Source organism: Oryx dammah, unplaced genomic scaffold (assembly GCF_014754425.2).
Source record: "Oryx dammah isolate SB20612 unplaced genomic scaffold, SCBI_Odam_1.1 HiC_scaffold_18, whole genome shotgun sequence".
Taxonomy (NCBI): Eukaryota; Metazoa; Chordata; class Mammalia; order Artiodactyla; family Bovidae; genus Oryx; species Oryx dammah.
In genome coordinates this window covers 8,666,559-8,683,458 of record NW_024070202.1, presented here as the reverse complement: position 1 = coordinate 8,683,458, position 16,900 = coordinate 8,666,559, and the positions used below count along the sequence as shown (strand labels likewise).

The 16,900-nt window shown below is 39.8% G+C and overlaps 1 protein-coding gene across 3 annotated transcripts in view; it reads right to left on the bottom strand.

Annotated features, from left to right (window-relative positions):
• The window catches only part of CDK14 (cyclin dependent kinase 14), a 557,423-nt gene that overhangs the window by 385,126 nt on the left and 155,397 nt on the right, over nt 1-16,900 (bottom strand). For 2 of the 3 annotated variants that reach the window (XM_040260248.1, XM_040260249.1), the window contains one exon: nt 15,796-16,044. In XM_040260248.1, the coding sequence (XP_040116182.1) occupies nt 15,796-16,044 (249 nt within the window). Of the gene's footprint in view, nt 1-15,795; nt 16,045-16,900 lie in introns of those variants that run through there. The other variant, XM_040260250.1, reaches the window with a different exon arrangement.

The window sequence follows — 16,900 nt, the reverse complement described above, 5'->3', positions numbered from 1 at the left end:
TTCCTTCCCACTGAGCCACCAGGGAAGCCCATTATTGGAACACAGTCACACTCATTCATTTACATATTGTCTTATGCTTTTTCCACTTCCCTGGTGGCTTAGACGGTAAAGTGTCTGCCTACAATGTGGGAGACCCAGGTTCAATCCCTGGGTTGGGAAGATCTCCTGGAGAAGGAAATGGCAACCCACTCCAGTATTCTTGCCTGGAAAATCCCATGGACGGAGGAGCATGGTAGGCTACAGTCCATGGGGTCGCAAAGAGTTGGACACCACTGAGTGACTTCACTTTCACTTTTCACTTTTATGCTTTTCAAGCTACAGCAGAATTATAGTTACTATAAAGATCAAACAGCCAACAAAGCTGAAAATATTTACTACCTGACCCCTGTTGTAAATCATGACTGTATAAAATTCAGCCATATAAAGTTACCCCTCTGATACCTTTTAGCAATAATACAAATAATCAAATACATTCAGATAACACTAGTTATTACAAAATGAACTCTCTTATGTCTACATACCCCAATCCTTAAGGTTAAGCTGCAACAGAATCATTCTCCCTTAAGAAACCGTACATCCCATCATGACCACAAAAGTGCTAAGAGCAAGCAGTCTCACCACTCTTGCTGCGCTCAACTCCCACCCCACTTTCACCAGACAGCAAGAAAAAGGGAGTGCTGTCCTCTATGAGGATAAACTACCTGTTGTTTTAATGTCACTATAAAAAGAGAGTATCAAAACACATTAAAATGATAATTCTATAAGGAATTAATAACTTCTTAAAAGTATTATGTAGTCACAGTTTTAAGTATATTTGTTACTAATGACTGTGAGGTACTCTGTAAGATACCAATCTTAGAAGCTTAGGGAAAGAACTTAATGTTACACTATTCTTGACCACGTGCTCTTATACCACTTATGAAAAAAACACAATTTACCCTCAATGAATCTGACTCCTACAGTTTATAAAGATTCTACGCAGAAAATTGAGCAAAGCTGTTTACCTCCTTCCTACCCAGAAAGCCACAGAATGACTGAAAAGAAACTTTTCAAAAATAATAAATCAGAAATACAAAGGGAAACAAAAAAGAGTGCCAATTTCTAAATCACATATTTTGAGGAATTCTAAAATACAAAAAGTAATCTGAATCAAAACTTCAGAGAAGAAACCAAGGGGACTTAGAGCCTTAATATGTAGGAGCAAACCAGTACAGATAAAAGAATTAGGAACCTCTAGGTAAATGGGCTTCCCTATAGCTCAGATGATAAAGAATCTGCCTGTAATGCAGGAGACCGGGTTTGATTCCTGGGTCAGGAAGATCCCCTGGAGAAGGGAATGGCAACCCACTCCAGTACTCTTGCCTGGAGAATCCCATGGACAAAGGAGCCTGGCCGGCTACAGTCCACGGGGTCACAAAAGGTCAGACACGACTAAGCGACTAACACTGTTGCTAGGAAAACAGGAGACTAACCAACAGAGCTGAACACATAATGTCCTCCCCAGCAAACTGTAGGAACATGTGCAGAGGAGACAGCTGAGAAGGTGGGTATTCAGGCTAGAAGGGCAGAGCGAGGACTGAAGTGGCTAATACCCAGAGAAAGAATAAAACACCCACCTTCCTCAAAACGTAGTCCCTGCCTCTCACACAATCACCAGAGACAAGGTACAGAAAACAGAATAAGCTGAGAGCAACTCTAAAATGCAAAAATGAGTATACAACCGAGAATCACAAATCATTCAGGAATAGCAACATCATATTGAAAAAGTGACAACACTGAATAAAAATAACCAGTATTCTAAGAGAGATCGAAGAAGATATTATATCCTTTTAAAAGAAAAAGAGATTTAGAGATTAAATACTAAATTAATGAAATAAAACATGTATGGGCCATGACTAAAAGAATGTACACAGGTGAAAAAGTAATAAGTTCAATGTTTGAATGGAATTTAAAAAAAAAAACTCTAGGGAGAAGTTACATTTAAACAGAAAATTTTTTCAACCAGCATAGTATTTCTATAGATTTAACAATGGCTGAAAAAAGACAACCAAGCAACTGATACTCAACTGATACTCAAGATAGTTGAGTATCAGTTGGGATGGAAAAGTTGCAATTTTACCACCCACAGGGAAAGAAAAGGTACAAAATTCCATTTTATCTCCATATAAGTTACAGTTAGAGTGATGGGGGAAGTGCAGGAAGGCAAGAGACAGTAGAATAATAAAAATAAAAACATACTGGGATTTATTGGATTGGTAAAAACAGATTGCAGATACTAATTAACGCCATATGCATAATTTTTAGTACATTTCTTAAGACTTAGATGGCAATTACTAGAATAAATAAGATGTACAAATCCCAAACAAGTTAAGGAGAGAATGAATGTAAGAGAAAAGCACATGGAAGAAGGGAAATGAGGGAAAAGAATGGGGGAGCCAGAGAAGGGGCATATACTCAATAACAAAGCATATAAAGTAGAAAATCATAAAACAAGACAGTTATATCCAAACATATCAATGTTTATAATAAATAAAACTTAAAAAATTTCCCTACTAAAAGAAAGTTCTCAGATTGGAAAGACAATCTAGCAATGTGCTGTTGAGAAAAGATAAGAGAACAAACAAACAAACGAAACACACACACACACAAGAGCAAATCTGAAAATAAAAAGGGAAATCTAGCCGAAAAACAGTATTCTTGCAAAACTGTACATTATAGCAACACTGATGGCAGACAAGACAGAATTCACAAAACAGCAAATAGACTATTTTCTCCAATAAAATCCAACCAAAGATTTACTTTTTAAAAAACTTTTTATTTTGCATTGGGTTACAGCCGATTAACAATGCTGGGATAGTTTCAGGTGAACAAGGAAGGGACTCAGCCATGTACATACACAGGTATCCATTCATTCCCAAACCCCTCTCCCATCCAGGCTACCACATAATACTGAGCAGAGTTCCCTGTGCTACACAGTAGGTCCTTGTTAAAATCCACCAAGAAATTTAATAATCGTACACTAGTATAAGCCAAACAACATAGCTTTGCAGTGTATGAAACAACTGCTGGTAACAATAAAATGAGAAAATGTGAAATTCACAGTGATAATGCAAGACCAACATACATCATTCAGACATCAACAGAGCAGGCAAATGACCAATAAGTAAGAGATATATGGGCTTGAGTATTAGAAATAACATTTTAACATATGCATATTAACATATATTCTTTTTAAGTACACATTTAACATTCACAAAAAATGGTGAAAGATTAGGCCACCAAAAAAAAAAATCTCAATATCAAAACTGTAAGAAACACTTCAAGTTACTTATTCTGAACACAACGCAACAAATTAGAAATTATTAATAAGAATAAAAAGAAAAATAAATAGTGTACCCATATGGTTTAAAAAGCAAATCTAAATTGAAAATTCATAAGTAAATATGTGGCATTGAGGACATGACATTTTAAGACCCATGGGATGCAGGCAAATCTATACATAAAAGAAAATTTAAATAAATGTGTACATACTAGAAAAGAAGAAAGGTTGAAAGTATTATGATTTAGACATTTAACTGCAGTTAGAAAATGAACAAAAAACATTACAGGAAGACATTAATAGACAATGGACCATCTATTCTTTTTTCTTCAAGAAACTTGTAAAGCATCAACCACATGTTGAGTTGAATCAAGTAAAACTTGATGGAAAATTACATTCAAAAGCGCCTGACTAGTCCTGTGTGGGTTATGTTCTCATGCATTTTTCATCACCAAGAAACAGCTTGAGAATGTCACACTTTACCATCACCCTCCTGAGCCCAAGTTTTAAATAGAAATTTTAAAACCTATATTAAACTTCAGTATAAAATGATCTTCAATGGGGAAAATATTGTGTTCACAGTTCCACTCTAAATTATTTAAAATCAGAATGAGGAGTCTGTATGTTTGCTTTTGTGCTCCTTTAAGACTAAACTCAATCTAAGTTAAAGAAAAAAGAAGCAGCAGAAAATGACCTCTTTAGTCCTATTAGGAGATAAACTGCTAATGTGTACTGAGAGCAAGGACAAGACATGTTACACAAAGCTGGTTACATAACAGGAAGCTATTATTTTATCTTTTCTGGAAAAGTGCAGATAATTTTCCAAAAATGATATATTTCACTCTTCCTAAACTGCCTATATTAGTTTATGTAATTTTAAGACATGGACCATATTAAACTTACTATCTGAGGAAACTGAATTAAAGAAATTCAAAAAATAAGGATAATACTTTTTTTTTAAGGCTATATCTCATTTATCCATAAGAAAAAATAATGCGATAGATGTTAATGACACAAAGTATTCTAATTATCTAACTGAGTAGATTTGGGTGCATTAACTGCCATGCTTCAAGTACATTCTATTAACAATGTGATGGCAGAAAATGATTATTTTGCCACACTGGGTGGGAAAAGAGTCAATGTGATTTGCCTTGTGCAACTGATATATACAGACTGTGGAAATATACTGCAATTTACAGATCAATCATGCTGTAAAACAGAAAGAATCACACACAGGTAGCGCCTCTCTGAAAGTGATTTTAGTCCACCAAAGAACGGGTCCATGGAACAGGCCATGTCTGTGAGATGGTCTGAGCTTTAAGAGTTAAATTCTTGTAAAGTTAATCCCCTATTTTAAGTAAACAGAAATGTTCTGATCTTAATTATTTTGCATATAAATAAGGAACTCAAATGCCAAGTGTTTAGAGAGGCCAATATTAAAATACTTCCAATCAAAGGAGCCAACTAAGAATAATTCAGAAGGAGAAGTCCTGTTTTGCTGGATAATTAAAGTCCAGGCCTTTGGTTTGCCTTTTTTTTTCTTTTTTCCCTTGAAACTTCATTAAATCACCACCCTTTAAATAAAGATGCTAGCTCAAACCAATAAGCAGTTAACCCGAACATTATCTTTGGCTCTTTGATGTCAGGGTGCATGGATGGATGGAAATAGCTTTATGGGGCCACTATTCTCTGCTCAATCACTTCCTCCATTTAGACTGCAGGTTTGAGATAGCACTTTAGAGAACTGGAAATACAGAGGGCTAATAAGCAATTATTAACAGACACTACATGCATATAGACATGGAATTTAATAAGATAATGTTAATACTTTTTTTTAACAGAATAAAGGCACAGAGAACTGTCAATTGCCTGGATCAGTGGAGGGGAACACTGGCGTAGGTAATGGAAAAAGTCAGGGCAATATCCAGCTGAACGGTGTTTGTCACCCTGTCTTGAAGGAGATGATCCTGGCCCTTGCTGCTCTGGGTTCACTATGGAATCAACAAAAACAATCAGCTAATATGGATTGTTTACTGTGGTCCATGCTTTGAGCTTCTCACTTTACATTCATTAGCTAACTTTAAACCCTGTTAACACCACCTTGAAGTTGGTTCTATTACTACCCCTTTTTGAATATGAAGAATTTAAGACTGCAGAAATAAGGTAACTCATCTAAGATCTTAGAGCTAGTGCTAGAGCTAGAATTCAAACCAAGTTGACTGGAATTGAGAACTTATTTTCTTTATACTACCACATTGGTAGGATCTAACTCCCACCCAAATGGAGGAGATTTAAATCATGCTTAAGTCTATCATCCACTGAAGTCCCATTCTTAGAAACAAGGATGGGGTTTTTACCAGATTTTTATAAACTGCCCATGCATACCTGAGTGTTCACTACAGTGATACTGTGATATGGCTACACAGTTTTTCACTGAATTCACTGAAAATTTACTTTAACCTTCAAACATAACCCCTTCCTTAAGATTGCTGATGATTCCCTGCATTGCAGGAAAACCACAAGAATCACTGCTCTATTACAATATATTAAATAAGCGTGAGACTGGGTGAGGGGAAAGTGGGACAGATTCAATCAGCACTATTTGACCTGGGCTTCCCTGGTGGTCTGGTGGTTAAGAATCCACTTTGCAACACAAGGAACATCTGTTTGACCCCTGGCCTGGGGGGGGCGGATCCCACATGTCGTGGGGCAACTAAGCCTGTGCACCACAATTACTCACACGGAGTCCATGCTCTGCAAAGAGAGAAGCCTCTGCAAGGAGAAGCCGGCTAGAAGAGCAGCCCCCACTTGACGCAACTAGAGAAAGCCTGCACGCAACAGTGAAGACCCAGCACGGCCCAATGTAAATAAACACATTTCTCTTTTAAAAAAGAACTATCTGACCTCATTAACCAACAAGGATTTTTGAAGTCAAACCTTCCTTGGCTAATTTTTCTTCCGTCTTAGATCTTCACAACTGACTCTATCATCCTGCTCATTTCCAGCCCTTTTAAACATAGCAACACTGAGATAATTCATAGTTGATGGGTAACTTGGCTACAAAATAGATCTAGATGCTAGACAGGGCAACAGACCCAACCTCCTCACATACTAACAACCTGACAGGGGTCTCGGTTCTTGTATTTATCTTTTTATCTATGTCTTTGACTGCACTGGGTCTCAGCTGCAGCACACAGGATCTTCAGTCTTCCTGAGGACATGTGGGCACTCGACTCCTAGCTGTGGGCCATGGGGTCAGTTCCCTGACCAAGGATGGAACCCAGGCCCCCTGCATTGGGAGGATGGAGTCCCAGCACTGGATCACCAGAGAAGTCCCAGGCGGGGCTCCATCTGGAAGCTTCCTAGTCCCCGTAAGAAGGAGGCAATGCCAAATGAGATCCTCAAGGACGAGTGTCAGAGAACTGTAGTGGGACTCTCATTTTCAAGTCTGCATCTTCCTTCTCGCTTTCCAAACAGAGCCTGCCTGACACGGGTGCAGCTTTCCCCAGCACACCCGACCCCCACTCCAGCTGAAAGGAAGTAAATTTGGGAGAAATCTGCAGAAAGCATAGAGGACCTTAATGTAAACAAGAATTTCTGAAAATATGTTCTCTTTAAGCTCAGCTTATGATAGCACAGCTCAATGAAATCCCTTCTAAATTGGACCAGGAAGACAGTCTCCTACAGCACTGCCAATACTTGTAGCTACTGAAGGGCACAGCCTGGTTGGAGGAGGTGCTAAGAAAAAGGAAACAAGTCTGTCCTATCAGGGTCAGTGTTGAATACCACCCAGGGACTGGACCCAGGGAGAGTAGGCACTCAAAACTCATCTGAAACAAATACACAAAATCTGTCAAACACCTCTTGAAATATACCCATTTAAATAAAATCCCATCCATAATATTCTGCCTGAATTTCACTCTGTTTTTTAAAACTTTTTATTTTGTATCGGGTATACTCAATTAACAATGTCGTGATAGTTCCAGGTGGACAGCAAAGGGACTCAGCCAGGCGGCCATATAACATTGAGCAGAGTTCCACCTGCTATACAGCAGATCCTTGTTGGCTGTCCATTTTAAATATAGCAGAGAGCACATGTTCATTCCAAACTCTGTAACTATCTTCCCCTGTCCTTCCCGCATGGTGACCGTAAGTTTGTTCTCTGAGTCTGAATTTTAAAGTGCCACTGTCTGGACACAGTCAGGAAATTCAGACAAATGTGATGGTCACTAAGGCTAAGGCACTCTCAGTTCCATAATTTTAGTCATGACTCCTCACACAGACAATGACCAGTATATGAACAGCAGAGTGATGTAATAGGGCATAACTGTTTCTACCACAGTATTTTCAAGAAACAAGAGTGGCTACCTCGCTTCCTCATAAAAACAGGAGCAGCAACACCACTCTGCTGCTCACTTCCCCCTCCTTCTCAACTGTACTCTTGGAGCCCATTCAAGATGCCTAATACTTTCAAAGAAATAACAGTAAAATAAAGATATAACATTAATCTTGGTGGCCTTTAGATAAAGGATATCCTTGGATGCTCATCAGTCTTTCAAAAAAAATCTTTAAAAATAAAACGTATCATAAAACTCTCATGCCATTGAGTATGAAATCATCAAACGTTCCATAAAGATCCTATCTCAATGTCCCACTGAGTATGAAATGATCAATGTCTCATACATATAGGACAAGATGCTGCAGAAAAACTTCCATTTTTGGCCCAGTGAGGAATCTAAAGGAAAACAGTTTTCCTGTGAAAATGAGTATGGTAAAATTCCCCATCCCACAACAATCAGGGAGAGAACAAAAAGGCAGAGTGGGCAGAGAGGACTCAGAATAAAACAGAATACTGCAGTATCATACTAAAAGAGGAAAAGAAACTATTTCCAGCTTGAACAAGAAAGAGCAAAGGCCTTTTTCCAGGGCATATTGAATGGAAGAAAAAGCTCCCCAAATGAAAAGAAAGCAAAGCATTAACCACACAAAATAATAGAAGTGCCCTGATATAAAAGAAAGGCATCCCAGAGTGGACCAGAAAAGGACAAACTCAGTAAGAAATTCTCAGGAAAGAGGATCTAAAGAAAGTTAATATAATAGGAGAAGAATAGTGGACATGTCCAGTTAAACATGGTAGCCTGGAATTCCAGGGCAGGATTTCCTCTGTTTCAACATTTTAATAATGTTGTGCGTATGTGTATGTTTAGCCCACACAGCTGTTCAATCTGTTCCCTTGGTAAGCCCCCTGTTAAAGAGTAACACAGGGCTTCCCAGGTAGCACAGTGACAAAGAATTGGCCTGCTGAAACAGGAGACACAGGAGACTCGGGTTTGATCCCTGAGTCAGGAAGATCCCCTGGAGAAGGAAATGGCAACCCACTCCAGTTTTCTTGCCTGGAGAATCCCATGGACAGAGGAGCCTGCTGGGCTACAGTCCATGGGGTCGCAAAAGAGTTGGGCATGACAGAGTGACTTGAGCACATGGTGTCTTGAACACAAGTATTTATTTCCCCCCCATACACCAATCTGTATTAAAATGAAAGCAAAGTTATAACTTAGAAGAGCAACTGAATGAATAAGGGGAAGATTGCAGACAAGATACAAACAAAACTTTGAGAAACAAATTTTGGGAAACAAATGGATAGGAGGTCACTGACAAGGACGATGACCACAGGTGGACACCAAGGGTGGGAATCAATGAGAAATAAGTCAATTCCCACTTCAGAATCCCTGAAACGCTCAAGAATTGGAAGCTGAACTTCAAGGAGGAGTGAAAACCATAATGATTGGTCCAATTAGATTTAAAGAACAAGTCCTTTCCCCTAGACTCTCCCAATCAGGTGTCTGTCCATCCCTGATCCCAGGAAAGGTTTATTCTCTGAAGAGGTTGAACGTGAAAGGCTTGTAACTGGGACACCAAGAATTATGAAAATCAGGATTAAGAATCAGACTGAACGAAAACAATACACAAAAAAGGGCCTGAGCCCCTTCTTGATCATCTCGGGAAACAGCAACTAGGCTTACATATGCTGACATCTAGATTGGCCATTCAGCTTTGGAGGAATGAAAGGATGCTCCTGGCAGCGAGTAGGAGATGGAGCAGTCCAGACTGGATGAGGCCAGTGGAGAACCATGAGGAGACAAAACCCGACAGATGACCTCATTCTGACTTGTTTCAGAGGAGTGTTCTAGCTTTATCAAACAGTTTGGGGCCTCAATTTGTGATTAAAACTCTATTAATTAATTGAATTAATAGCAAACAAGCGAAAAGAAGAGGTAAGTACAACCAGGAAAAACAAAAAGTTGCACAAGCAAAGAAACTTAATCATAGTATACTATGTGACCTCACTAACAATGGTACTCGCATCATTTCAAGCCTGTAAAGACTGTATATTAACTAAAGGCAAAAAGTAGGGAAGGAGACTTTCCTGGTGGTCCAGTGGGTAAGAATCTGCCTTGCAATGCAGGAAACACAGGTTTGACCCCTGGTCGGGATTCTTGCCTGAAGAATTCCATGGACAGAGGAGCCTCGTGGGCTACAGTCCACGGGGTCGCAAAGAGTCAGACACAACTGAGAAACCAACGCTTCTAAAAGAGAAACTTCCCTTCATCGATGGACTAGATTACCTTGAGGTGAATCTCATATAGAAATCACTGAAAATAAATGCTTAATCATCTGCTTTATTTACCAGTTTTCAACACTAATTCTTTTTTTTCCTGGCCACACCACACAGCATGTGGGGTCTTAGTTCTCCCATCAGGGATCAACCCAGCACCCACTGCAGTGGAAGCCTGGAATCTTAACTGCTAGACCAGCAGGGAAGTATCTCAATACTAATTCTTATTTGTCCTTATAATGGTATCTATTGGGTTTTGTATATTAATGTTACAATCTGCAATCTGACTAACTTCTCTCACTGTTTATAGTATTCCTACTGATTCTTTGGTTTTTTCCAAATATAGCATCATAAATCTGCAATAAGGAAAACTGTGCCCCTTCTCATTTGCTCTCATTATCTGTAGAGATGATATGCTACTCCTTATTCTCTCTTTTTTTGACAGATTTGTATGGGATTCAACCAATCATTTTTCTATTAGTTATTTTTAAGGGAAAGGAATATTTCAGTAGTTTGAGAAGGGGATGACCAAGATAGCTTTTCTAGCTTTATGGAGTAAAGTTCTTTGCTCTGTTTTCATGAAGTAAAAAGAAAAAAAGATGACAATATCACATACGTTGAGATTTCCCCTTTTGTTTCACTTCAACACTTCTTTCTGGAATTTATTTTTCCCTATTGACACTGCCCTGCACAGAAGTCTACTCAGTACAAGGCTTTGCCCTGAAAAGGTGCTCCAATCTGCTATTCTAGAGAACGCAAGGAGAAAGACCAGCAGGCACTCCGTGGTCTCTGGGCCTGCATCCACCCACAGGTGCGTTGAAGTCCCCTCCGCATGCGGCTGCTGTCCTCACGAGGCGCCAGCATGTGCCTGACAGCCATGCTGGGGTTCCCGGGCTCTGAGAGAAGTCCCTAGTCCCCTGGCCTTTCCTGAGCTTCCTCCACTACACTTTCTGATACCACAGGCTTCTTAAAATTGTCCCCGGTCTGCTCCCCTCACTCCTCTTCTGAGGTTCACGGAGAAACCTCCTCATCTTTATTTGCTGTTGATGTTGCCATTGCCACCCTCCCTGAGTCTGCCCCTATTTGACACACACACATTGCTATATTTAAAACAGATAACCAACAAGGACCTACTGTATAGCACAGGGAACTCTGCTCAATGTTATGTGACAACCTAAATGGGAAAATAATCTGAAAAAGTATAGATAACATATAAACGCATAACTGAATCACTTTGCTAAACACCTGAAACTAACATAACATTATCAGTCACCTATGCTGTGCTTAGTCGCTCAGTCACGTCTGACTCTTTGCGACCCCATGGACTGTAGCCCACAAGGATCCTCTGTCCATGGAATCCTCCTGGCAAGAATCCTGCAGTGGGTTGCCATCCCTCTTCCAGGGGATCTTCCCAATCCAGGGATCGAACCCAGGTATCCTGCATTGCAAGCAGATTCTTTACTGTCTGAGCCACCAGGGAAGCCCAAGAATACTGGACTGGGTAGCCTATCACTTCTTCAGGGGATCTTCCCAATCCAGGAATTGAACCAGGGTCTCCTGCATTGCAGGCGATTCTTCACCAGCTGAGCTACCAGGGAAGCCCCATTAATCACCTATCCTCCAGTATAAAGGACTGGACTTCCCTGGTGGCTCAGACGGTAAAGCGTCTGCCTACAATGCTGGAGATGCGGGTTCAATCCCTGGGTTGGGAAGATCTCCTGGAAAAGGAAATGGCAACCTGCCGGGAGCCAGCGTGGAAAATCCCACCCATGGCAAAGGTCATGAGGAAGAGGCCTGACAGGCAAAGGCAAGATCAGGACTCAAGGGACCCCCTGAACTTGCTCGAGCATCTACCCCCGAACCAGAATCTGTCTGTCTTATTATTTTATGTCTTTCACCAGCTCTTCTGACACTAGCAAGGGGCTGTCTCTGACCAAAAGAGTTAACTTAGGGCTCTAGTTGATAAATCTCCTGGGCATGAAAGGAGTGTTTCAAACCCTCTGTTAGCATTCTAGCTTACTTGGCAGCTTTATCCAGACTCTTGCAACATTGTTGAGCCTATGCAATGCTTACTGCCGAGTTCTCACATCCCTTATCCATTGTGTTCCTGGGAGTGCATTTAGTCAGGATGTAGAAAAAACAAGTAATAGCCTTAGCATTAGCAACATTAGACTTTGAGTTAATAAGTTCTTTCTTTGCTGTAACCTGCTGAATCTTTGCTCCATAAAAATTTAACTCTGTACTTTAAGGGTGATGCAGGCTAAGAATTTAAGAAGAAACACTTTAAGGAAACACCATTGTTCTGGTGTTCTGGCTGACCAACCTTTATCAAAAGGAGGTCATGGAATATCAACAGGCCTCCAGAATAGAAGATGATGTACAAAGAATAAGACTTTTGCAGGAAGGAACCTGATATCAATAAAAGTTATTACTGATGGAATGTTGAGTTGACTCTGCATTTTTCACCTTGCTGTATGTATAACTCAGGGTATAAAAGCCCCGAGAAGAATAAAGTAAATGGGCCTCGCTCACAGAAGCTTGGTCACCCCTTGTCTCTTTATCTCTTTATCTATCTTTCTTCATTCGCCAACGTCATCCATCCTGAGGATATCCCTGGACTCTGCTGAGGCTGGACCTCAGCAGCAACCCACTCCAGTATTCTTGCCTGGAAAATCCCATGAACAGAGGAACCTGGTAGGCTACAGTCCGTGGGGTCCCAAAGACTCAGACATGACTAAGCGACTTAACTTTCACTTTCCGGTATAAAATAAAAAGTAAAAGAAAGAAGATAGTGCTGGAGAAGAATCTGGAGAGTCCCTTGGACAGCAAAGAAATTAAACCAGTCAATCCTAAAGGAAATCAACCCTGAATATTCACTGAAAGGACTGATACTGAAGCTGAAGCTTCAATACTTTGGCTACCTGATGAGAAGTGTCAATTCACTGATGCTGGGAAAGATTGAAGGCAGGAGGAGAAGGGGGTGACAGAGAATGAGATGGTTGGATGGCATCACTGACTCAATGGACATGAGTTTGAGCAAATTCTGGGAGATAGTAAAGGACAGGAAAGCCTGGCATGCTGCAGTTCATGGGGTCGCAGAGTTGGACAAGACTTATTGACTGAACAATAGCAACAACAAAAAAAGAAAGAAAGAGAAATACAGAATATATCAGACAAGTCTCAACTTTCCTTGAAAAGAATTTTAGCAAATCCCTTATTTCAAATCACAATTAAATATCAAAATCCCCCCATTGTTATTTATACTATGATGTACACATTGACTTTTAAGGTTATATGACCCCTACTAGCAGCAAACACACCCAACACCCAATCCTGGTTTCTAAATACCATGCTTCAATAAAAGGAAACAGGGCTCTCTGGAGAAATAGCTGAATCTGGGTCTGGGGCTGGGAAAATACAAGATAAGCCAAGAGCAACTTGTAGGACAAGAAAGTACAGAAGTGCTCCAAAAACACTCCACATAATAGGCTCTAGGTTCATCCACCTCATTAGAATTGACTCAAATGCACTCCTTTTTATGGCTGAGTAGTATTCCATTATATGTATGTACCGCAGCTTCTTTATCTATTCACCTGTCGATGAACACCTAGGTTGCTTCCATGTCTTGGCTATTGTAAACAGTGCTGCAATGCATGCTGGGGTACATGGGTCTTTTTCAGCCCATGGGAATTTGCAATATGACTGAGAGAACTCAAACTGGGGCTCTGTAATAACCTAGAGGGGTGGGAAGGAGATTCAAGAGGGAGGGGACATATGTACACCTATGGCTAATTCATGTTGATGTATGACAGAAATCAAACCAATATTGTAAACTAATCACCAATCAACTAAAAATAATAAACAAAATTTTTAATATTAAAAAAATTTTTTAATAGTTTTTGAAAAAGTACATGGGACAAATTGAGAATAGCATTGAAACACAAACATTGCCATATGTAAAGCAGACAGCCAGTGGGGATTCACTGTGTAACACAGGGAACTCAATGCCAGGGCTCTGTGACAACCTAGAGGGGTGGGATGGGATGGGAGGTGGGACATAGTGTATCAAAGGCTGATTCATGTTGATGTATGGCAGAAACCAGCACAATACTGCAAAGCAGTCATCCTTCAATTAAAAATAAGTAAGTAAATAAATAATAAACACTTCAACAATTTTTAAAAAAAGGGGGGGACGAGACATCTCAAAAGGACACAGGGGCCAACATAAAAGAGCTCCCAATGACCAATGACTAAAGCAGGAACAATCTGAGCAAGAAAAGAAATAATGCACCATTGGACAATAACTAGGATTGAAGATAAAACACAGAATAACTAGTTTAATTTGATTTTCATATAAACAGTGAATAAGTTTGCCTCATTGCAATATCTCAATGCCAATTTCTATATATCATGTAGGGTGACAAATAACATTATTAAGATAACTATACAGTAAAATGGGCTTCCCTGGTGGCTCAGGTGGTAAGAATGTGCTTGCAATGCAAGAGACCTAGGCTTGATTCCTGGGTCGGGAAGATCCCCTGGAGAAGGAAATGGCTACTCACTCCAATATTCTTGTCTGGAGAATTCCATGGACAGAGGAGCCTGGCAGGCTGCAGTCCACGGGGCCACAAAGAGTCTGACACAACTGAACAAATGATATATGTAGTAAAATATGTATATAATTCTCTTGCCATAACAGAAGTTTAATCATTCTCAGAGATTCTTTTCATTTCTTCTAAATGATACTAAATCTAAAAGTTTTCCCAAGTGTTACTGTTGTATGTGTGCCCTAGACAGACACTACACCGCAATCATAGACAAGATTACAGGGACCAATCTGGGGAAACCCAGACGATCAATTCTCCTCAAAAAGGCTGCATTAACAATATTTATTTTCACTTCATTAACAACAACAACAACAAAAAACCTGTGACATAAGATTTTCGTAGTATCCCACACTTCACTTAAATTGAAGTGTCAATATTCTAGCAGCTGACATTTCTTGCTCTGTTTTGACCATCGTGGAATTTAATATTTAAAGTTTGTGAAATGGAATACGTTTCTTAGCAAGATGACAGAATCAAAATTCTCTTAGCACTCTTCTCTCACCCTTTAAATTCTTAGACTATGTCATAAAGTTTTTCAGTGTGGGTTAAATCTGAAAATTACTGAATTTCAAAAGATCATAAAGCTTTTTTTTTTTTTTTAACAATGTTAAACGCAGGCCAGTCTTGGAAAGATGAGTTTCAATAAAATTCTTTACAGTCAAAAAGCAGCAATCATCTCAGAATTTTATACCTTCTCGGGCCCAAAGGCAAGACTTGCTTTAATACAGTTTGACCTCAGAAAATTTCCTTGTGATGAATAAGATTTCTCTTTATAAGATCAATTTCAATGTCTAGCTCCTAATTTTTAAAATATTGACAACGAAAACCAACTGTACTAAGACAAGTGAACAACTTTTAACAAGTATCCTGAAATGAAATTCTTTGTGAATCTGTCAAATTCAAAACTATCCTTACTGCCTGCCAACACAGTAAAGTCTGAAAATCCTCTCCAAGAGTTTGAATTACCCAAGGAGTTTAAATGACAAATTCCTCTAACTGGAAACAGCAAGGGGAAAAAAATAATTTTTCCAAAAATAAGTTTAATCATTTCTCATTGGCTTGCTGGGTGCCTGTGAATCAAGAGTTTGTATATATAGTTGGTATTTGCGCATGCCTGCACACTCTTTCAGAAAATGTTGAACCACCTAAGGAGAGAATGCATAATAGTGTGCTGATAAAGCCACCTGCTATCTCCCTGCACATTGTGCCACCTGCTCTGCTCACCCGTTGGTAAGTGAGAAGACCGCACTCACCGAGCTGGGGCTGGAGTGCCGCCGAACTTTAGGAGACTCTTTGCCAGCGGAGGAGCTCTTATTAAAGTTAATGCAAGCATTGTTCTCAGAATGCACCCTCTTCACTTGATTAGCGGGTTTCTCAAACGGGTCAAAAGTGCTCTGTGTCCTCTGAACCCTGACTTTCTTATCCTCAGGAATTGTGTCCAGGGGTTTGATCACTGAGTCCATTCCTGGGCAGTTTCGTGTGGACATCTTTGTGACACATATCTGGGGGAAAAAGAGAGAGAGAAATTAAATTCAGATCACTCCACTGAAACTTTAAATCACTACACATGAGGATTTATTATCCTATAAAGCATGCCCATTTTTATCTCAGGAAATACCCCCAAAGGCTATATTCTAAAAGCTATACCAGCTTAAACCACAATATGAAAAACTCGTCACCATCATTCCACTTACCATACTTGCTGGGGGCGTCCCTGGTGGCTTAGATGGTAAAGAATCTGCCTGCAATGCAGGAGACCCAGGTTCAATCATTGGGTTGGGAAGATCCCCTAGAGAAGGGAATGGCTACCTACTCCAGTATTCCTACCTGGAGAATTCCATGGACAGAGGAGCCTGGCGGGGTCACAAAGAGTCAGTCGGACAGACACTAACACTTTGAGCAACTAACACTTTGATTATATTTGCTGAGGGCTGACACTGAAAATGTTATCCCTAAAACAGGAAGCTTAACACCTAGGCTGCTAGTGCCCTGAGGTGGTTCTCGAACTCTGTCATTTATTTTACCACCTGACTGCAAGTGGGATTATTTCTGAATCACTAAAAGATGGATAATTTGCCTTTATTTTTTTTTAAAAAATCAGTTCAATTAATTCAGAAGGGCATTTTAATTGATGGCCCATCACAGAAGCAACTAACATGGCTAGAGAAAAACACCGCTATGTCCTTCAAAACTTTAAAGCTTGAATACATGTTTAAAATCTATCCCCATCTTGATTTCATCTCTAAACTAGAATGGCGCATATAAAAGGGCTAATGGTTAGAGATACTGAAAGTTGAAAGCAATGTTGTTTCTAATACTAAAACTAACAGATGAAAAGGAAAAATAATACCACATAGA